This window comes from Aythya marila (genome assembly GCF_965140915.1).
Source record: "Aythya marila genome assembly, chromosome: 17".
Classification (NCBI taxonomy): domain Eukaryota; kingdom Metazoa; phylum Chordata; class Aves; order Anseriformes; family Anatidae; genus Aythya; species Aythya marila.
The window spans coordinates 14,364,602-14,389,299 of NC_139058.1; the positions used below are offsets into that span (position 1 = coordinate 14,364,602).

Genomic DNA, 24,698 nt, shown 5'->3' on the forward strand with positions numbered 1-24,698 from the left:
AATCATTTACCATTAGCTCAATGCTTTGAAATATAGCTGATTTATCTCACGTGTTACGTACTTGTTTATTTGTTTTTAATAACCTGCATTTCTCAGAGGACAATAAACGCTATAGGAAATGGGCTGGGGAAGGCCTATAGATCAAAGCCAAATAAGCAAAGTATCAGAGACACACAGGCAGAGGAGGTCTGAGAGATGTTGTGAGAAGAACAGGATGCCCTGCAGTAGGCTCAGTTTGTTAAAAAACAACAAAAAAAGACCATTTATAGCTATTGCCTATAAATGTGCCCTACCACATACAACATGCTGAAAGTGTCATCGGGTTCCTCCATTAGTGCATAGCTTGCTATGGCTAAAAGAGATGCTGCAGTCTCATGAGAGGCCCTGCTACTCTCTGGTAATGGAGAGAGTGACATGTCAAATGAAAGATGGAGCTGCAGGTTCAGTGATAGATGTTGGCTGGCGGCTTCTAAACCGACAACTAGTGCACGTGTATTTACTATTCAGCATGTCAAAGGACATGAAAAATAGTTAGTAGAAATGTGCTTAAAAGGAAACGTAGCAATTCTCAGGTTTGAGATTAGGCCCATTTTGCCCTTGGAGGTTGTGATGTCCCACGTTTCTGAAGGCAAGGCTGAGCACACTACAATAGAAGTGGATATGTTTTAGAGAGATCAATACACAATATTCAAATTCCTTTCTTGTTTACTGTCTCAACAATTGCAAAATATCCAAAACACAGACAAAAGCTTAAAACACACACTGAACTTCATTATTACAAAGAAAAGTCTGACTCAATAGCCACTCAAATCAACAGAAAACTCACTGGTTCTCATTGGGGCAGGATCAAGCCTATATAAAGCATATAGAGTTTTCCAGTAAGAATTAGAAGTATGACACTCATTTTTCTATAAATACAAATTCTTTGATGACCAATTATGAAATCAAGCATATGTCCATAAACATTACACTAGCAAAAATTATTATTATGGACTTCAAGCACAAATACGTCTCCCTTTAAAATGGCCTGATGCAGTATGTTAAAATATATACTGAGAACCACAAATGAGAATGAACAGTACCAAAATACATAGTAAATTGAAAATACCTTTGTTTTTTTCCTTCATTTCATTTTACAGCTCTCATAAATCTTTTATTAAATGGGTAAATCACTGAGGTACCAAAGTAACTGCAAGAGGTAGTTTACATAACAAAGCATTTCTGCCTGCAAGCACCTCTTGCTGCCGAGGACAGTGCTGTGCAGTTCTGGAATCTGAAGCCATGTACGCTTGTCAGTGCTGTGCTAACCTACATGCTCTACTCCCAGGACCCAAGAAAAAATGCAGGCATAGGACTGTTCATCCATATCAGCTTATCTGAAAGGAATTCAGGTACGTCCAGGGCAGTTAAACATTTCCTGTACTTCTCATTTTCTCTAAGCATCAACACTCTGTTTGCTGTTTTGGCCCACAAATCTTTATGCACTCAATAGACATGTCCATCTTCTAGTTTTAAGAAAGCTTTCATCTTAACATTTTTGTACTCTGTATATGTAATTAAATGTGGTTTTATGAACTTGTATGTATGTCTCATGTACCCGAATACACTCAGATTGGTATAATTGGAAAGGAAAATGGTACTGCATTTTCTTAGGATGTAACAATCATGTTTAACATAAGCTCTTTGTGGTTGAGTGCTCCACTGTATACAAGAAATCATCCTCCCTTTGAGCCTTACAACAACAAAGAATTTGTGTCTGTTCAAGGAGTATATTTCTCCTGTGTAATCTTACAAAACGATACTGGTCTGTGATGAATTGGTACACTAGAGGCTGTGTTGAATTAGATAAATTTGATAGTTTGAAGTAGCAGGAAACTCCTATGATGTTGGTGTATTTGAATAGAATAATAATGCATGTCTTACTATCTCTTCTAAAAAGAAACCCAGAGAAACACAAAACTAATTATGTTTTCATCATTATTAAGGCGCTCTACACAGATTGCTAGGTATCAACTGTAGTTCTGCAATTCACTGGAGTTTTAGGACAAGAGTCTGATAGGCTTTTCTTTCACATTCCCATGAGTGATGTTTCTTCACATAGTCTTTGGCCCTTTTTACAATTTCTCTTTCCATAATGGGGTCATTCATCAAACTCTTGGACAGCACAACAAACTCCTAAAAAAGATAAAGAATATAATAAATTAAAGGTTCCTTGAAGTTCTCATGATTCTGAAATAACTTGTACCGGTTGCTTGATTACAGTAAAACACTTCATCTGTGAACCAATAAACAGAGCTGTTCAAAGTCATTTTTCAAGGTCAAGTACCATAGTTTATTTATAAGCAATGATCAATAAATAATTATAACTTTTATTCAGCCCACCAAGTCATTTAAAATCAAAGGCAAATCCCATAGGTGTTAGGACAAGTATAGGCAATGAATTTAATGCCACAAAAATTGTTTGCCTACCCAAGTGTTACAAAGCCACGCTGGATATAAATTAAACAATTCACCTGGTTTCCTGCATGGAGGATAGCTGGCATCAGATTATTTAATCTCAGCCCAATTAAGCTTATATCTCATTGCTATCGTAACATGTTTAGTTATTTTGTAGTGAAACTGAAAAACTCACTACACAAAGATAGCCAAAATATAAAAATAGTCACAGTACAAAGTTAAGAGCAGGCATGCAGCAACATGATTTTCCAGAGTTGTTGCATCTGGACATTTACAGATCCAGCAGTCTAAGTTCATCAAGCTCTGCAAAAAAAGCCACATATGAATTTCCATTAACTGTGTTTTGTAAAATACTAGACCTGGCAGATTACAACTATTCCTTTGTCTGCTCCTCTGTCACTCTAATTTAGTTCAAGGGAAGAGACTTTGTGAACTTCAAACATATGAAAGGAGATTTGATGTCCGAACTAATCTATTCTGAGCAGCTGATCTAATATTCTATCAAGAGACAACTTCCAATACTTCGGCTTGATTACAAATGGGCTCAGATCTTTGCAAAATATTGTCTTGGTTTGGCTCAGAAATGCAGATAGCTAATGTGCCAATGGAAAATTAAGGTAATACATTACTACACGATTGGTAGTGCAGTTCGGTGCATAAGGACACGGGGGACAAAAAAGGGTGGCTGAAAGGGGATATATTATTTACACAAACCATCAGCTATGAAAGAAGCATCATAAATAGCCCCAGCATTTATATCAACACTAGGTTAACTAGCAAACTGTACTTGAAAACCTAAGTGCACAGTTATATAAACAAATACATAAATATAAAATCTTTGGTTACCACAGAATCAATGCTGCTATTGTAATGAAAGTTATGGCTATGCATAATACATAACTATAGCATGACCCTTGGGAAACACTGGTACGTGAAATCACATCGAACATATTATAATCACTGCCTTGACTCTCACTGACAAGACAAACCATCAATATATGCATCACCGACATGAGATTTAAATAGTCAGAGATGCACATGTCAGTTCTGTTTGAAAGATTTGTAACCTCAGTTACAAACCTACAAAGGCAAAGACCAGACGAAGATGATTTTCACACATGCATATTAACCTCAAATTTTACATGGAATCAGCACCACTTTATAATCTTTGCAGAGATGTTTTTCAACTTGCGTGGTTAATAGGTGCAAAAATGCCCCACTCCTTGCCCAGTGATCTCAGCACATATTGCACTCCAAATGCATTTCACTAATGCCTGTTAGAAAACCATGGCACACCACACATTCTCCCCTTTGATGTGCTGCAGAACTCCAGCCCAACTTCAGGCTCTGTCCACTCCATTCCCAAACTCTTCTCTCATGCTGTCTCTGTCCACACGGTGCTGAATGGCCTCTGGAACAGCCATGAGGGCCACACACATCAACCAGCCTGCCTTCCATCTGCAACTATCTGGCATTCAGGTGTTTTCTGACAGGTGAGTCTGGTCTAGAGAGCAGCCTGAGGCCACATCTATCAGACACTGCAGATCCAGCCAAGGACTATGACTTCAGATATCTGTTCATTTCCTTCCTCCATATCTGCCAAGAATACAGAACAAGGAAGGTGGGAACGTCTTACATGACTTATGCTGGTTTCATCCAATTGCCTGTCTAATCATAGTAATAAATACCGTTCGCACTGAACTACATTCCAACTTTAATTTTATGCTCCTGTGGAGGATTTTATTTAAAGTAATGTTTAAAAATAATTTATGTAAATTACCTAAGAACAGAAGCAGCAATGTAACATTTCTTGACAGGTAGTCCTATTAGCATTCTTTTAAAATGTGGATATAGAAGACAAAAATTTGGAAACATGTAATTGATAGAAGAAATGAGATCCTTCTTCACAGTTACAATATTTAGTGCTGGGGATAATTTCAGGAAAATGCCAAACATAAAAGCTGAGAAACTGCAGGAGTGAGAAAAAGCAAATGGAAAAATACTGAGGGACTGGGAATAAGGACTTCTCAGCTTTATCCCTACTTCTACTAATCAAATGTGACCACCTACAAGTCACTATCAGACTGGAAGCCAATGGGAAGATTTGCTGTGACTTATCTGGGTTTTGCCTTGTACTCCTGGAGCATCTGGCTTAGCTTGTTCTCAGTTTTGGTTAGTGAGCTTTAGACAGCAATAACTTCATTTATCAGGTGTCATCATTAACTCCAACTGAGTTGCATTTCAGTCAAAATTTCATGGTGTGTCTGAAGCAGGGGCACTTGCAGAATGCAGGCATTCAGTACTCAGAGCTTGTTCAGAAAATCAAGGATTTCATTTTTCTTTCTAGAAGCCTATGATATGCAAACTACTTACAGTGCGGTAATGTGTATTAATCAGCAGTTATGCTGTATTTTGCAAGTGATGTTTGCACAAATATTTGCGCACTCTCTTATGTAGTTAGACACAACCCAGAAGAACAGGGGAGAAGATCATCTAATGTACATCCATAAGTGATATTATATGTGCTCTCTTTTTGTGTAGCACTTCACTTCAAACACTGACATTTTTCAACAGCAAACATCCATAGTACATTTTTCTCCTGGTAAATTGACCAATCATCTTTAAAGAAAATGTCAGCTTTTTTATATAGTACCTAAAAGAAATTGTGTATAATATTTTGCAGGAACCCAGAAATACCACTATCTGGAAGATAAAGCAACAAAATGAGTGAACTGAAAAAGAAGAACAAATATTCCTTCAATTACCATGAGAATTTCATTGGTGCCAGAGCTCACACATGATGAAAATAAGATGCATTGTTAATATATTATTTATGTAATGAAAGTAATTCTGCAATTAAACCATTTCATATCAGCTTCAGCAGATAAAAGGACATGATTCTTAAATAGCAGAGAGTTAGTCTAGGAAAGGCAAATGCCAGCTACAACTCAGATTAGCGACATACCTACCTAGTGGCAGGCAAAGCTCATAAGTTTGCTGGCACATCTGTGTACTTCACAGGGCAAGGGGTCAGTATTTCTAGGAGAGTGTAAACAGTGATTGCTGGCACTGCACACATTGCAAATTAATCTATTCAGAACCAAGGTTCAAAGGTCTAAAATTTCAGCAGCATTCTGGTTTTAAATCCTGGTAGGAATGGCACTGACCCACATTTGGCAGAGGAAAACAATGTGCATTCAGTGTATCACTGCCAGTACCCAGCTGAGCTGTGTTTCTCTCTTAAAACTTCAAAAGTTTTCTCTGCTAGCAGTAGTCTTTCTGGATCCTGCTCACAATCAAATTCAGTCTGTGCTTGGCCCCTTGCTTTATGCCTTTGAAGTTTATTTACTTCCTTCTGTTTATTCAGCTCCTTCTGTGTGATTTCACAGATGCTGGACCCATAATTTTGAACCTTAGGATGTTGAGTAACTCTTTGTGTCTTCCATTTTAACATGGTTTTGCCCCAAAGCAGCTGGCTATTCTTCTCTCTTATCATTTTTTCTTTCAGGTTGCATTAACTCAGTGACATATATTCCATACACTTGCAAATTCAAGTAATGGCAGGATCAAGATGTGATTTAAAAGTAAGGTGCACAGATGATGTAGTATCAAGGACAAAATGTTTCATAGCTTTCACCTTTACTTTAACTGCTGTTTCCATCTGAGTATTGTCTTCAGTGATTGGCAAGACCTTCTCTATTTCCATACATGAAACCTCAGCATTTGTGGAAATGATTAATGATGACTACAATTTCCTACTTTCCTATAAACCACAAAAGCTCTCTTTCATCAAGAATAGAAGAAGAATGCCAACAACATTCACAGTTTAAAATGATATACATGTTATGAAACAGTCCATTTCTATCCCTCTAATTTAACTTTCAAAAGATAAGGCGGCCCACAAACCAAACACAATGGCTCATATTTAGGCTTACCATACTACAAAACTCCCTCCCCAGTACAACTTGAAAACAAGCACCATTTTCTACTCTTGATCTATAATATAGTCTATATCATCACAACCAAATAGGTTCTCTTCATCTGAAACAGTGAAGATTCCTTTTACATTTTCTTAAAAATATTTGGTGCTTAAGCTTCTGCAAGACAGAAACAGACTTTCCCAACCACGTGAACAAAGTACTAATCTCTCCATACCATTAAAAGCATTTTCCCTAATATGTAACACACTAGAACTTATTCTCAGTGTAATGAACTGCCTCCATTCGGATCTCCATTCAGAGTCCAGATAGACTCACTTGGAGTCTTCCAGATTTTCATTATTTATTTTTTCCTGTTTGTTTCTGGATTGTGGTCTGGTTTAGCTTTGGGCTAAAAAAGAAGAATGGATTTCATATGCTGAGCAGACCTTAACTTCGTCCTTCTTTTACTTGACTTTGCTGAGGATAAACTTGGACATCTTGCAGTGTATTCTTTTAGATCAAACTTTCATCCAGAGACTAAAGGACAAACCTGTATGACAAAATAGACATGTCAGTCTCTTTAAACTCCTGTTTCTGTGTGGAATGGAATAAACACTTTGATTTACAGAAAATGGTGGATACAGACAAGAGGTCAGAAGGATGAAACATGCTATGAGTTAGAATTTTATCAAGTTGAGATTTGACATCCTAAGAATAAGAAACCTCTTTTTGAAGGGCCTCTTTTTTTCTCATGGAGGTATGGAGCACTAAGCAGCTGAAGAGAGATCATTCTTGTGTTTGTGAATGAAACTTATTTTTTCTACCACAGTTTAAGAAAAGGAGAATGCTCAACAAAGAGAAAGAATGTTGTAAGCTGCAGGAAAGTGGAAGAGCAGAGCAGTTTAACAAATTGCCACACAGGTGGAGATGAAAGGAGATACAGACCTCAGGATGGGGAAAAAGAGAAGTAAACGATAGACTGTATACAGTGATTTAAAAACTGTATTTGACATGGTTTGGGGAGATAAGGAACAACAAATGTAAATGGTTAATTTATCTTAAAAACCATGAGTGAAGATGATTGGTATTCATTCTACATCCATGAAAGAAGAAAGTACCTCAACAGCTTTGCATTGGGTTTGGGTATTATTCTGCAAACAAGTATTTTTCTGCCCCATTTACAAATGTTGATAGTTCACAGAACCACAGAATCACGGAACCATCTAGGTTGGAAGAGACCTCCAAGATCACCTAGTCCAACCTCTGGCCTAACACTAATCAGTCCTCCACTAACCCATATCACTAAGGTCTATGTCTAAATGTCTTTTAAAGACCTCCAGGGATGGTGACTCCACCACTTCCCTGGGCAGCCCATTCCAATGCCTAACAACCCTTACGGTAAAGAAGTTTTTCCTAATATCCAAACTAAACCTCCCCTGGTGCAACTTTAGCCCATTCCCCCTTGTCCTGTCACCAGGCACATGGGAGAACAGACCAACCCCCACCTCGCTACAGCCTCCTTTAATGTACCTACACAGAACAATAAGGTCGCCCCTGAGCCTCCCTTTTTCCAGGTTGACCAATCCCAGCTCCCTCAGCCACTCCTCATAAGACCTGTTCTCCAGACCCCTCACCAGCTTTGTTGCCCTTCTCTGGACTCTCTTAAGCACCTCCTTCTCCTTATTGTAGTGAGGGGCCCAAAACTGAACACAGTACTCGAGGTGCGGCCTCACCAGAGCCAAGTACAGGGGGACAATCACCTCCCTAGACCTGCCGGCCACACTGCTTCTGATACAAGCCAGGATGCTGTTGGCCTTCTTGGCCACCTGAGCACACTGCTGGCTCATATTCAGCCAACTATCCACCAATACTCCCAGGTCCTTCTCCGCCAGGCAGCTTTCCAACCACTCAGCTCCCAGACTGTAACGCTGCTTGGGGTTGTTGCACCCCAGGTGCAAGACCCGGCACTTGGCGTTGTTGAACTTCATACAGTTGACCTCAGCCCATCGGTGCAGCCTTTCCAGATCCTCCTGCAGAGCCTTCCTACCCTCAAGCACATCGACACACGCACCTAACTTGGTGTCATCTGCAAACTTACTGAGGGTGCACTTGATCCCCTCATCCAGATCATTGATAAACATATTAAAGAGGACTGGCCCCAGTACCGAGCCCTGGGGGACACCACTAGTGACCAGCCTCCAACTGGATTTGACTCCATTCACCACAACTCTTTGGGCCCGGCTATCCAGCCAGTTTCTAACCCAACGAAGCGTACGCCAGTCCAAGACACGAGCAGCCTGTTTCTTGAGGAGAATGTTGTGGGGAACGGTGTCAAAAGCCTTGCTGAAGTCAAGGTAGACCACAGCCACAGCCTTTCCCTCATCCACCCAGTGTGTCACTTTGTCATAGAAGGAGACCAGGTTCGTCAAGCAGACCTGCCTTTCATAAACCCATGCTGACTGGGCCTGATCGCCTGGTGGCCCTGCAAGTGCCACGTGATGACACTCAAGATAATCTGCTCCATGAGCTTCCCTGGCACTGAGGTCAAACTGACAGGCCTATAGTTCCCTGGGTCTGCCCTCCGGACCTTCTTGTAGATGGGTGTCACGTTTGCTAGCCGCCAGTCGATTGGGACCTCCCCTGATAGCCAGGACTGCCGATAAATGATGGAAAGCGGCTTGGCCAGTTCCTCCTCCAGTTCTCTCAGTACCCTTGGGTGGATGCCATCCGGCCCCATCGACTTGTGCACATCCAAGTGCCGTAGCAGGTTGCCAACCATTTCCTCATGGATTATGAGGGCCACATTCTGCACCCCATCCCCTTCCACCAGCTCAGGGTGCTGGGTATCCAGAGAACAACTGCTCTTGCCGCTAAAGACTGAGGCGAAGAAGGCATTAAGCACCTCCACCTTTTCCTCATCTCTTGTAACTACGTTTCCCCCTGCATTCAGTAAAAGATGGAGATTCTCCTTAGTCCTCCTTTTTGTGTTGGCGTATTTATAAAAACATTTTTTGTTATCTTTAACGGCAGTAGTCAGATTGAGCCTCAGATGAGCTTTGGCCTTTCTAATTTTGTCCCTGCACAGCCTCACAACATCCTTATAGTCCTCCTGAGTGACCCGCCCTGTTTTCCAAAGATTATAAACCCTCTGTTTTCTCCTAAGCTTATGCCACAACTCTCTGCTCAGCCAGGCCTGTCTTCTTCCCCGCCAGCTCGTCTTTGGGCATGTGGGGACAGACTGCTCCTGAGCCATTAAGATTTCCTTCTTGAAGAATGCCCAGCCTTCCTGGACTCCTCTGCCCTTCAGAACCACCTCCCAAGGGACTCTGCCAACCAGTGTCTTGATCAGCTCAAAGTCAGCCCTATGGAAGTCCAAGACTGCGGTTTTACTGATTCCCCTTCTGACTTCGCCAAGAATGGAGAACTCTACCATTTCATGGTCACTGCCCAAGACAGCTCCCAACCACCACATCTCCCACCAGTTCTTCTCTGTTTGTGAACAGGTCTAGAGGGGCACCTCCCCTGGTAGGCTCACTAACCAGCTGCGTAAGGAAATGATCTTCCACACTTTCCAGAAACCTCCTAGAGTGCTTTCTCTGGGCTGTGTTGTGCTTCTAGGATATCACAGAATCATAGAATCATAGAATATCCTGAGTTGGAAGGGACCCTTAAGGATCATCAAGTCCAACTCTTGACACCGCACAGGTCTACCCAAAAGTTCAGACCATGTGACTAAGTGCACAGTCCAATCTCTTCTTAAATTCAGACAGGCTCGGTGCAGTGACCACTTCCCTGGGGAGCCTGCTCCAGTGTGCAACCACCCTCTCTGTGAAGAACCCCCTCCTGACGTCCAGCCTAAATTTCCCCTGCCTCAGCTTAACCCCGTTCCCGTGGGTCCTGTCACTGGTGTTAATGGAGAAAAGGTCTCCTGCCTCTCGACACCCCCTTACGAGGAAGTTGTAGACTGTGATGAGGTCTCCCCTCAGCCTCCTCTTCTCCAGGCTGAACAGGCCCAGTGACCTCAGCCGTTCTTCGTACGTCTTCCCCTCCAGGCCTTTCACCATCTTTGTAGCCCTCCTCTGGACATTCTCCAACAGTTTCATGTCCTTTTTATACTGTGGTGCCCAGAACTGCACACAGTACTCGAGGTGAGGCCGCACCAGCGCAGAGTAGAGCGGGACAATCACCTCCCTTGACCTACTAGCGATGCCGTGCTTGATGCACCCCAGGACACGGTTGGCCCTCCTGGCTGCCAGGGCACACTGCTGGCTCATATTCAACTTGCTGTCTACCACGACCCCCAGATCCCTCTCTTCTAGGCTGCTCTCCAGTGTCTCATCGCCCAGTCTGTACGTGCAGCCAGGGTTTCCCCGTCCCAGGTGCAGGACCCGGCACTTGCTCTTATTGAACTTCATGCGGTTGGTGATCGCCCAGCTCTCCAACCTATCCAGATCCCTCTGCAAGGCCTTTACACCCTCATTCGAGTCCACAACTCCTCCAAGTTTGGTGTCATCAGCAAACTTGCTCAAAATACCTTCTATTCCTACATCCAGATCGTTTATAAAAATATTTATATGTCAGGGAAGTTGAAGTCCCCCACGAGAAGAAGCACTGATGATTTTGCAACTTCTGCCACCTGCCTGTAGAACTCCTCATCAGTCTCCTCATCCTGGTTCGGTGGTCTATAACAGACCCCCACCAGGATGCTTGCCTTGTTGGCCTTCCTGCTGATCTTAACCCATAGGGACTCAACCTTATCATTCCCAGCCTCAAGTTCCACGACATCAAAACCCTCTCTGATACATTACTTGACACCAAAAAAATTATAGAAGGGCTTTTATAATATAATATACGATTGCTGTTTTACAGAGAAAAAAGAGATATTACTTTCCTTTCTAAGATAGGCTAACTGCACAAACATGTGATTCCAGTACAAATATTACCTAGGAGCTTGACAGCTAATATGCTAATGCAAGTTACCATCTTCACTAAAAAGAGATCTTGTGGCCCACTGGGACAGAATAACAGCAAAACTGGGAGCAATAATTGGCAGCAAAACAGAAAGAGTATGTTGCAGGGAAGAAATAGCATTCAATTTAAAGTCTGTGACTCTGAAATAAAATAAAGTCCTTATCCATGTGACAGTAACTGATACCACTGGAACTACTGTGCTCAAAATTATGCATTCCTCTATATAAGGCAATTATAGCATATTTTTAATTGATCTCAAATTCCAAACAAACAGTTGGAATGTAGGATGCTTTGAGATCACAGAGGAGACTTCTTACAAAGGTGTATGATGAAACTAATTGGGTCTGGTATGAATGAATAATGTATCTGAATTCCAAGCCAAATATAACGAGCATGTTGAGGGAACCACCAGACAGAATGTATCAGAATTAATATCAGGAGGGACATCAGTGTGTGAGTTCAACATGGTCGTATATCCTTAAAGTTCTGAAGAAGCATATGGAAGGCAATGGGCTGCTTACAAGGAATACATGTACACATGTACAACTAATTTTATAATTAGCTTTATATCTCAGCCTCCACTACCCTGAAAGTACCCCATTACCAAGGGTTATCTCAAGAAGAGAGACTGCTTCCCCAGCAAAATAAATTCCATAAGTTAACAAAGAAATCTTTCTATAGAACCATTGGAAACACTGAATATTCTAGGGAAAAAAAAAAAAAAAAAAAAAAAAAAAAAAGGAGCTACAAGAATTTTTTCCATTAAACAAACAAAAGAACAACAAAAACTAACAGAGAAAACTCACCTTCTTTAAACACCACTTAATAGGATACATTAATCACACATTCCACAAACTGGATAAATATGATACAGTTTGTACTTTGCAAAATTATCAAATAGACTGCTCCTGTAAATTTTATTTAATCTTGCATTAGATAAAAACAGTAAGGATTTAGTTAATAATTGGTATCTAGGAAAATCTGTTTTATGGAATAATGGTAATAAGCAAGTTGATTATTTTAATGCTTTCTTCCCTAACTGCCATCATGGTTAGTTAGTTAATTGATCGTAAAAGGAATAAACTCTTGCAAAATAGGTTCATGACTAGTTTGAAAATTAAATATGGGTTTTCTATACATGATGATATGTATGACCAGAGCAGGAAATGATTAAAATAGGTGTACTAAATAAATAATAAAATATGCTGACATACCAAACCAATTGAAAACACAACACAACAATGCCTCTTAGATCATATTTATGATGAGAACTAGACACTGCAGGTGATGTTTGCTGGTCCAATTCTACTTTCTTGAAGTTGTAGAGGATCCCATCAGAGCAATGTAGGATATGTTTCCTCCTCATACAAACCAACTTTATCTTCCATTAACCAAAAGCCCAAAGTGTTAGTCCATGAAAATTTTCACCCATGAAAAATAATCCTTCCCTTTTCATAATCAAAAGTAGTGACTACAAAAAAAATCTTTTTTTTTTTTTTTTTTTAACAGAATGTTACAGTCAGTCTTTAGACAAGTTCAAAAAAATAAGAGGACAAGAAAGTCTATGTGTAATATTTTAGAATAGAGGCTTTAAAAGCAACTATCATAGACTTCCTCCAGTATTTTATATTCAGGGTAACCACATAAGAAAAAGGAATGAACTAAAACATAAACGAATCTGCATCTGAAAGTCATCTTCCACAACATATACAAATATGTAACAGCAAAGCCACAAACCAACAAGAAAATAAAAAAATAAAAAATAAAATAAAAAAATTGCAGCATTTACATATGCAGTGTTGTGTTCCCCCTCTCCCCACTCTTACTTATCTTCCCAGAAAATCTATTTTAAAATATTGCTTAATTTTAGTCATTAATTACTTTCTGACCAAGTAATATCTTTGAGTTAATATTGCTTTATATGAACACTTACTGCTAGATAATACATTGTCTAAAACTTCAGGCTTACACTTCTTTTTGTCAGCTACTGGTTGTCTAATGTGAGTTCATATTTCACTTAGTGCTTGGAAAGAAATGTGACAGATGCATAACATTTATTGCAAAGTTTGCTTATGGAACCTTCAAAACTGAAGTGCAACAAGTTGAGGAGAACAGGGCCCCATTCAGAGGGCAGGCTCTAAAGCAGCACAGGCTAGTCAAACATTCAGCAAGGCTGACACCTAGTAAAAGTTTAGTGAACTGCGAAACTGAGACAACAGCAAAGCTTCCAGAAAGGCAATCTAACACCTAGAGTTTAAGCAGAATCTGAGATAAACTGCTCAGCTTAAAAGCCAAGTTTCCAGAGAGACACCAGCATGTAATGGAAAGTCAGCCTAAATTCTGGAGGGAAAGAAAACTAGTTTAAATCTTTGTTGTTTTGTTACCTGGGGATCTGAAAATAGTAGTCCTGTATCCTTATGTTTTATTATTGCTGCATTCCCAGGAATGTTCCTTGCCAGCACTGGAATATCTAAATCCATTGCCTAGAGGAATACAAAGAAAGGAAACAACTGTTTATAGGGATATACGGATTATTAGGATATAGGGATTTTTAGATGTTAATGATGACAACATTAAAATGAAAAGCAGAAGCAATTAATCCAACCTTTCTTTCTCTTCAACCTTTTAGCTGAAAAATACCATTTCTAAAGTTGAACTCATATATGGACCTTCGCTGAAATATTTTCTGTACATTTTTATCAGTCTTGTAATGTTGAAAATATTTTCAGAAGCAATAATCAATCCAGAAAGTCAAGGGATAGCTTTGTCATCTTTTATTCTTTTATTCCTCAAGTATGCAGTTTGTTTCCCATTGGAAGTTCTTGACAGAGTTGTCACTCTACCATTGTCATGCACGGATGAGATTATAGCACAAAAAGCCAACTTTACCCAACATAGAATATCTGTTCTCTTGCTCCATTAAAACACATTTTTTCACATATTTTCTACATGTGCAGAACTGGAGAGAAGTGGGCAGCACCAATGAGAGCAAAGGTCACAGTGGCTCCTTCTCCTCAACTCTGAGTCCTATTCATTATATAAAGCTCTGGAAGGAATTTTGCTTTTGACAGTGTCTGTCTCTATAGCCAGTCTTGGACTTTGAGTGTTCAGGGAATATAGGGAAGCATGGAGTGACATAGTTTCTGTCTGTGAACAATAAAAAAAAAATCTACCCCAAGGAGGGTAGAGAAAAGGTTATGCTTTCGGAACATTACACTTTCAAAACATATTACCTACAAAGCTATTGGCATAGGATTCCTCAGGGACTAAGGGATATATCTGAAGAAGTAGAATTTGATTCCACATAAACTGTGGGCTGGTTGTTTGATTTATTTATTCACTTATGTAATGTATGTATATGTATATATGTTTATGTAAGCATATACAGTAACAAAAAAAGGAAAGGAAGCATGGAGGTCTCAACATGGTAGTATGAGGTAGCTGATAGCACTTCAGGCTGCCTGCAGGATCAGGAGAAGAGATGCAGCACAAAATCTGTTCAAAGCCAGTAAACCATTTCCAAGAGACCTAAGGCCAGGCAACTTTAAAAAATATGGCTTAGATTTTGAAGTACCTAGTATGCAAACCCTGGCCACGCAGCTCTTACTCATGCATATCCTGATCTAAAATTTTAATTGCTATTGATGAATTTGGATTCTTGAGATGCATTGACTGTAAACCTAGAAAAACTCATATTGCACAATTATCACAGTGTCAAAACAGAAAGCTATTCTCTCCCCCAAATCTTCAATCCATTTCATACTGTTTCCCTGTCACTTCTGAGTGAATGCTTTTTTAATTACTGTCATTAATTGCTCCTGGATGGGGAGCAATTTTCCTTCACTCTATGAAACAAGAAAGTAAAACTCCAAGGAAAAAAATAAAAAAAAAAAATAAAAAAAAAAAAAAACAAAAAAAAAAAACAAGAGAAAGTAAAACTCCAAGAAAAAAAAAAAAAAAAAACAAGAGGAAAACAAAACAAAACAAAACAAAACATTTAATTCGCTTTGCTTTTTTATTGTTTAGACAAAACTGGAGACAAAAATACCCTGACTGGTCATGTATAGACCCAATTATGTTTTGAACAGTGAAGGAATGCTGTGACTAATCAACGTGTTAATAGCTTAAAATTTCCATGAGAAACACTGTGTAAATCACAACTGTAGGTGAATTTACTCTGGACACAGAAATTCTACATTCCTTCTGGCACAAACATCTGCTTTGCAGCAGTTAGCTCTAAAAATAATAACCCTTAATGACATAACTTTTTCCACGCTTTGTATCAGGAACTACTTGGTCAGCTCGAGGTACTTCAGGCCAATAGGTTAATGAAGTGAACACAAACCAGACTAAATAAATTAAAAGTATAAAAACTACAGACCAGATTTCTGAATTTTACTGTATAAAGTTGTTGAGTTTTTCTATTAAAAATAATTATAAGTTTTTCTATTAAAAATAGTAATTTGGTGAGACATTATATAGTTTTCAGTCATCCATGCATTATTGTCATTTCCTCTGACTTTACAGTTAAACAAATCTGTTATCCAAAGATAGATTTTAAAAAATGATGACAGTATCTTCTTATCAGTATAGCAAAGTTCATATCACAGCAAAGTTCATATCACAGCAAAGTTCACCCAGGAAATTAAATACCAGTGTCCCACTCAGCCTGACAGGTTTTGAATCTGCAGGTTGAGGAAGTTGCTTTTGGCTTTAATTACCCAATGGTAGGCCTTACACGGGGTTACCATTGGCATCATCTTCTCAAGGAGATACAGAATTTCTGACTCAACAGACTTTCAGCCCTTCCCATTGACAGGCTTAAATGCCCTTGCATTCAGTGTGCTGGCTGTTGTTGATCTCGCTCAAACATGTTCATTGAACAGGGAATGAAAATATTTTACTTGAACTTCTGAACTGAAAACCAAGAGCTTAATAGTGGTTTTGAAGTGTGTCAGCATTATTTGTCATCTGCCTAAGGCCTTCTCCTCACCTCTGTGTATCTCCTTCTTGAAAAAACAAAACTGTGAGAGTTTTTCTGGCTTGGCCAATTTCCAAACAATCAATTGTCCATTCAAGAGAAAGAGCACCATTAAATAAAAAGAGAAAGAAAGAATGAAAGAAGAAAACACGCATAACACTATACAACCACCCCAGGTGTGACAACTTATGTCCACAATAATTATCCACAAAGCACAGAGGAGTTTGGATTTGAGTGTATCAGACACAGTGAATAGCGAACACTGTGCCAACTGCCCATCAATAGTGACTGTCAAATACAAGTGCCCCATGGCAGTTCTGTCCTAGACTGTATGTCCTGCTGTGGTTTTACAGGATTGCACAGTACCGCTGTACTACGTTGTAGACTAGACCATAGTGAACATTATTTATTTATCTATCTATTTATTTATTTATTTATTTATTCATCTCAAGACATGTTACTCCTGTTTCTGAACGCTATGTAGTTGATGGCTCACTGAAGCTGGCCACTAAGTTTATATTTAATTTTCCATAATTTCTGGACTTAAAAGGAAAAGATATTTGTTCTGTCTCGACTTTGAGGCCAGTAACTGCTATGTTGCAAAACTTTAAGGCCCCAAAACACATAGGTACCAATGAATTATAGCTACTGAAAGACAGAACAGATGGCCCAATACATATGATGAGGGGCTGGCTTTATACCAGCCAGCCTTAAAACAAATGGACTGTGCTGTAAATAATTACTGCATGAAGTGACTTAGAATTTAATTTAGATACTGAGTCTATTTTTAAGCAGTAAAAAGAATCATTTGCATTGTTGAAAATACGTATAATTTACTGACCTAGGTTCCACAAATAATAGAATAAAGTAACATTTTAGTCCATTGGCCATCTGTTTGACTACATTATCCTGAATACAAATGCATTTTAATGCTATGTCAGAAGGGTGCTGGGTGCAAATTCTAGCTTTGGAATCAAGTTATACAACAAGCATTTCTAACCCGTAGTGTGGGGCTTATAGAATCAATACAGTTTTTATGTTCTATTTTGTCTTTTTGATTGCCCCTTCTTTTCATCCTCCTATACTATACATCTTTTTTGGTGGCCCCTCTTCAAATTTACTCCACCACAACATCCCTTTTTCGTTTCTGTAGTTTGCTATGGCTTATATTCCAAACTACAAGGCCTGTACTTCACATGTTGTTTAAGACTAGATTTTGCCCTGCAGCAGAATAGAGACTGGACATCCTTCTCTCCTATGATAGATTTTTTTTAATTGGCTTTTTATGTGTATATGTGAAGGCATAGTAATTGAATAATTTCTAGAATAGTCAGAAAACACGTGAGAGCACAAAAAAGTATTCTGATGAAGTGGTGCTGGGCTCCAAATCTTTTGCTTTTCAACTATATAGAGAATATGCAAAATTTTCAAGCACTAGTGCCTGTTTCACTAGCACTTGCACAGTAATGTGCATAACTCCCGAGAATTCTGATCTGAGGTGTATTTCAAATGCTCACTCTAATGCTTGTTTTCTCTTCTTCAAATGCCAGACAGAAAACAGATTAGTTACAGCAAAATCTCTGAGATAACAGTACTAGATGACAAAGTAATTAGCTACAGTTTCTAGTTCTTTCATACCTTAAAGCAGGTTTGAAATAGATATGATTATATATTTACCTGATTTATCTATTATATATTCTTCTCATACTAAAAGCAAGCTATGTATGTGCTCATTGTTTACAGATTCATGACCTGGTTCAATTTTGAAATTCCAAGAGAATCCGAGTTGCATTTCCAAATGCAAGCAAGATGTTATTTCCAGCCTATGAACAAAAGTTTTTTTCACATAGTTTTCTGCCTTATTAATTTAACAAGATCTTAGCAGATGGCCCTTCCTACTGTTAACCATCTCCAGCAGGGACTTTATTAGACTGACACTTCTTCTGAGAGGGAGAGATATTTACAGTAGGATATTTCATAAGCAAGTCATCAAATCCTACTGTACAACTGTCTAGTAAACAGACATACAGTATCAAAAACCTTATCACTTTAGAAGAAGCATTCAAATGAATCTGAGGAACTAAAAAGGGCATGCTTCAGGTAGTTTCTTAAGAAGTAACTAAAGATCTAATTCTGCTTTATGAGATGATGGGAACAACTCTGACACTGTAATCTAGACTAAGCTTCCTCCTAATTTTACAGGGTTTAACCAATAGTCAATGGCCCAGAGGACACACATTCATTCCTTATTGCAATATTTGAACAGCTCAGAATCAAAAATGTTTTTTTTTTTATCTGCCATGTGAGAAAGTATCCATATTTTCTAAGTGAAAATGTGGATAAAGGACCAATCAACTGATCCGTCCAAGGTCACATGCAAAAATCCCGACTCAACTGAGACCAGAGCTGTTGTCTCACACCACCTGTGCCATACCTATTAGACTTTCCTTCCTATAATGCAAGATTGCAGTTTGTGCCTGCAATTGGTAATTCATTCACTTGTATCTGATATGCACCCAAACTAGCATGCTCAGGCTTCTGAAAGTATGCCAGCTCTTTTTATTGCTGTTATATGACTTCCATGATAAACTCCAAGCTATGAGTTATCAGTTCAGAGATTAGGTTACCCTTCCTCCACTCTTCAACAACAAGGCTAATATAGGACAGAGGCTGGTGGAAAGAGGGTTATACCTGTCATAGATTTATTTTTCTCCCTGTGAAGATCTCCCTGCACAGGATCATAATTTCCAAACAAGAATATGTAGCCTTTTTGTGGTTCTTTATAATAATTCTCACATAACTACATAGAGGAAGGTGTAGCAACATAAGAGCTAATACAAAAGGTAAGCAGCTACCAACAGCAACTATCTCACTCATCAACAGCCCCATTTTTCTGAACTCACTTTGGGACTGGGAGAGCAAAACTCTCAGGAGCACCTCCACACAAGCACTAGCACCGAGGGAGCAGATTAAGAGGCAGCACCACAGAAGAGCTAGATGTGTCTTACTAGAGATACTAAAGAAACTATGAAATTTCAGCAATCCTGGTGTACCAGTGTAAAATGAAATGAGTAGTGGTAAAATGTGAACTGTGACGGCTCAGAAGCTCATATGTAGAGGAAAGCAAAAATCAGTAATCCCTGAAGCAGGCTTAACATTACCTTTGAAGTAAACTGGAATTATCATTTTGCTTAGAGTTACTACATATTTGTTAAGACACTGTATGTGCAGGATTGCTCCCTTCCCTGATAAAAGCTGAGGAAATTGCCTTTTAACTGCTCAAATCTGATTGGATTCCACAATATTTTGCAGAAAATTATTCTAATTGACTCATCAGTCCTGCGTTTTCGTAACAGTTTGTACCAGGCCAAGCACACTTGCACTTCTGTTGCCTTGTCTTTTAACAGTCTCTCTGTTTTGCTTTTTATTATTATTAATCATCATTATTATTAATAATAATAAGTATAATATTATAATATATAATAATAAAATGATCGTTAATAATCATTATTATTTTATTATAATAATATAATATAATATAATAATTAATAATAATAATAATAATAGCAGCCAACCAATTATTATTATTATTATTTATTTATTTATTTATTTATTTTCTTCTCTAACTCACTGACATTCTCAGGAAGTAAATCAGATTTATTTTTGGTCAACTGTTCTGTGAGTGCTCCTGAAGAGAACATGTAGCTGGCTGGAAGGAGGTGACAGGTACTTAACAGTTACTTCTCTGAGTCACTGACTTGGTTGTGTGTACTGTGTTAATACACTCCATTTAATCTCAGCTACTGCCACACTGATAAATTTGGAAATGTCACAATCTGTAGTAGTTTTTGTTTATATAGATAGCATTGTTGCTCTGAAGAAGCATCTGGTTTCACCTCTGTGATCTCTTCTCAGAAAGAAAATACAAATTTGCTATCTTACCATCACCTGATTTTCCTAATTCTCACCATGTTCACTTAGTTCTTACTTATGAACAACTTTAGGATGTGTGGATGAAAAGCATGCTGGAAATGAAATGTGTGATTACTCATTACAAACAGCAAAATGCAATTAATTAACACAAATTGTATAATACTTTCTGTGATCATCTGAGATCATGATTCAGCAGCCACAAAGAAAAAAGAAAGTAAAAAGCATCCAACCAAAGAACTTCCACTTTACATATATTTATTATGATCCTGGAATCCATTGATACTAAGCAGGGTCCTACTTTGACAAGTATGAAACCTGGTTATTAATTTTCAATACTGTTGGCACAAAAAATTAAATGAGCATGTCATTCATTCATTAATCATTTCATAATTAAATAACCAAATAAAGCTCTTAGATTGCTTTTTGAAAGGATGTAAAAATAAATGAAAGTCTATTCTAGCAACATTGTAGCGAAGTGGATGTTTTATCAAAAATAGTGACATCCTTAGTAAATCAGAATGATTCTCGTATCTCACATCTGTATTGTTAATTTAACAGGATTGATAAAATTACATTCAGTCCTTAAAAAAATTAGACAAACCATAAAAATCTGTCAGTTGAAGGGATAAAAATCTTAATTAATGACACTTGCAAAAAGAAATAGTTTAGTTTTGTCTTCACTAGCTTTGAAACATGGACATAAAATGTTGACACACATTTCCAGTGATAAAAGGCAATTTCAGATTCACTGTAACCTCACTGATAAACATTGCTAAGACGCAATTACCTCCAGGATTGCAGCAGACATCCCCTCTGAAATTGAGCTGTTCACCACAGCAAAGCACCTTTGCATAGCAGCATGAAGATCATCCTGTGGCATCTCCTGTAATAAATGTATTCCAGGTGCCCTAGAAATAAAATGCACACAATTAAGACACCTTCTAAGAACATACTCTCAGAATTCTTCCTAAAACCGAAAACAATGATGAAAGATGGTCAGAGAAGTTCAGGCATGGTTCTGATGTTAACAATTGCTTTCCCATGGGCAAACCACTTTGCCATGTTTTTGTTAGCTTTCTATAAATGCATATATTTCTATAAATTTATAACTGCAATTATAAACGGGTATATCTTGCTACCTACCACTTCACTGTCTGTTCTTCTGGAGTTTTAGAACCAATCACTTAACACCAGGCTCTGTTAACCACAATCAGTCAGTCTCACAGATGAAGGAGCTGAGTTTGATGGTGACTTTTGAGAAACATAGGGAAAGGGAGCACAACGGTCTGAATGGTCAGCTGCAGAAAATGTTGACTTTTCAGATGTTGGCTTTTTGGGATGGATCGAGGTTCTAAAACATATCATCTGCTTCTTCTTTTAGGAATAACACTTTTCTCTTCTGAATGTTTACATTCTTCCTGTTGTCATCTTCCCCAGTTTAAGCAAAGTCAATCAAATCAAGGGTGCAGAATGGAATAATAGGGTAATGAGGTGTTCAGTCTTAAATGAAGTGGGTGGGACCTTTAGAATTTTTTTTCAAAGAGCCAGCATCTCCTCCTGTTGATGAGTCCACTCCTGCCTCTTTATCCTTGACATGAGATCACAAAGCCAGATGGAAAAGCATTTGACCCTAACACTGGCCTCCTCCCCCCCATCAACTAGACTTTGTTAGAAATTGATGTTCTGATTGTGCAGTAACATCCAGCTTCTGCAGAGATAAATAACTATATTAGGGGAAGTATTAATGCATGATTACAGGAAACACGTTTCCAATAAATAACCTGATAAAAAAATTATCTGTCTGCAAAACAGATACTTTATGCGGATTTTAACTCAGGCATATAGCTGATATTATCAATCTGAGATAATATGTTTGTTCTGTTCTAGCCAGAAAATTCTAGGTTTTGTAGTCAAAAAAAGAAATATCTCTGTTCTCTAAAATTTATACCTTCCAGTCAGGAAACTCATAAAGGAGGGACAGAAAAAAGCTACACATAGTTATCTTGTCTACGTACTCATTCACCCACCAACAGGATGCAACATCTTGCTGAAGTCAAGATGAAAGAAACAATGAAAATACATAAAAAAGTAATAAATATGAATCATACCTGATCCTAAGTCAGATGTGACTTAACATAAAACGTGAAGAGATCTACTGGCTAATCTAAAATTTAAAGTATGTAGAATAGCTGGTCTGAGAATATCACATGCCAAATAATCCAAATACATTTGTTAGTCATACAGAGAGTTTGAATGTATGACCATTTATATATAAAAAAAAGCATTTATGCACATGATCTTAAAAAGCTACCCGGCCAGCTGCTTTCATTTGGAGCAGATAAAAGGCTTAACATTAATTCTTACCTCTTAACTTTTTCTTTAACTTCATTTGTAAAAAGTGGATCAACCTAGAAAGGAATATACACACAGGTAAAGGGCAGTACTGCAGCACTACATTTGAAATATCAAGAAAAGAAAAATAATTTTTAGTACATTTTTTAATAAAATGTATGAGTGTGCTGAGCTTCAAAATCATAACAAAGATCAGTAACTTGGTGGAGTTACACTTGACTCTTCAGACAAATGCTCTTGTGAAGTCTGACTCTTAGAATACCCAGCTATGGGTGTGAGTGCACAGCACAGCAGAGAGAATTGACTACCCCAGTCTCAGTTTCAGTGACTAACCTGATGCAGTGGAGCTGCTGTCAAAAGGGGAGGTTCTGTTTCTTCTCCCCTGACATCCCCCTCTGGCTGCAGGTTCTAATTAGAGGTAGATCTATTTAACATGAATGACTGCTTTCAGAAGACTTTGCAAAGGCTAACGTGATTCAAATGATGGATTTGACAACTTACTGCCTATGTGAGGAGCACTGCACTGATGTGCCAAGCAATTGTCCCTTTATGTATGAGGTTACCAGTGTGAGGAAGGGAAGGAACTTTTCAGACTTTAGTTAACACAGAAAGCAATCTGCATGTAAATGGTGACAGGCAAATAGATGTTACACACTGGCAGAAACATTTGCTTGAAAACTAATAAACACAAAATTTTAAAACATAACATAACATTGAAGACATACTAGAGTAATTAAAATGTTTTCTAAGATGGGCAATTAACTCCAACAGTTTTATTTACAAAGCTTAACTATGACTGCTACTTTCATTTAACACATTTAAAAGAAATAAACAGAACTTGGAAATCCTTAACTAGACATGAAGAACAGAAGTAGACTGCTTTTTATTAAGACAGACTGGCTATATTGGATCAATTTATGATAGCTTACACAGCATACAGCAGTTGTAAGTCCTGGGAACAATATGGCTCATTTTCATAATCATGTTAATATTTTTTTTTTCATTTTTGTTTTGTTTTGCTTTTACACGCTAAAAGACAGAAAGCCCTAACAAAGCATTTTAGAAAACCCTCTTGGAAAAAAACTCAGAATTGATTTTATGATGGTGTACATTGAACACAAGAATAATTATTTAATGAAAGCAGGGCTTCATAAATCAAAAGATACAAGCAAGTCAGCACTGTACTAAGGAATGAATTCCTACTGCATGCAAAAAAAAAAAAAAAAAAAAAAAAAAAAGACTCGTGTAACTGTTTAGAAATGTATTTTTGGTAACAGCTGGGGAGAAAATGAGGTACCCTTTACTGAAGCACTTCCTAATCCGGGTGACAGTATGCTACAGACCTGTACACTAAGCCAGCATTGTCAAGTCACAGGTTCCTTGGATACTTTATATTGAACTTTGTGGCTGCTATTTCTGTATAAACATCTTTTCAGCTTTCTCCCTAAAGTACTATTTTGAGTTCCTCTCATGAGGAACTATACCCAGTTTCCTTTAAAATCAATGGAGTACTTGGAAGTGATTTAACATGCAGTGGGATATGGTCTTTTGCTCTTCTACCTTTAGAAGGCTAAGAAAAACTACAGCTTGTGACTCATAAAATTTGTAAGATATTAATTCCTATCCTATCTACTTCTCTGGAAGCCAAGAAATTGCCATCTGTCTCAGGAACAGAACAATCCTTTAAGCAGCATTCTTCTATTGGTAGATATTCCAAGAAGTCTGGCCTGAATATAATTCAGTTAAAATATTACTTTCAGGATGGGTGTAGCAATGACTTAGAGAAGTGATCCCCCGAGCTACATTTAGGAACTTGAGGGGGCACAGTTATCTAACCACAGCCTCAATATAGCAGAAAATTGAATACAACATAAGCTGTTCAATAAGTTGGAAATACATTTAAAAAATGTGAATGTTTCCAAAGCCAACTGACTGTGGCAGGATGCCTAGGAACTCAGCAGTCTCAGAAAAAGCTACTGAAAAGGCAAGATTATTACTTCAGCCCCAAATGTCTCCATAGTTCTTCTATACATAGATGAGTGTTTGTTGTCATACTTTATTTTGTTACCTTTCAACATACCAGG

The 24,698-nt window shown here is 38.2% G+C and overlaps 1 protein-coding gene across 1 annotated transcript in view; it reads right to left on the reverse strand.

Moving 5' to 3' along the window:
• Window positions 1-733: 733 nt before the first annotated feature.
• Window positions 734-24,698, reverse strand: part of GLT1D1 (glycosyltransferase 1 domain containing 1) — a 67,721-nt gene continuing 43,756 nt past the window's right edge. Inside the window, exons 9-12 of the mRNA XM_082773840.1 lie at window positions 22,627-22,670; window positions 21,050-21,170; window positions 13,733-13,831; window positions 734-2,175 (exon numbers count right to left, since the gene is read on the reverse strand). Of these exons, the coding sequence (XP_082629966.1) occupies window positions 2,029-2,175; window positions 13,733-13,831; window positions 21,050-21,170; window positions 22,627-22,670 (411 nt within the window). The 3' untranslated portion in view covers window positions 734-2,028. The remainder of the gene's footprint in view (window positions 2,176-13,732; window positions 13,832-21,049; window positions 21,171-22,626; window positions 22,671-24,698) is intronic.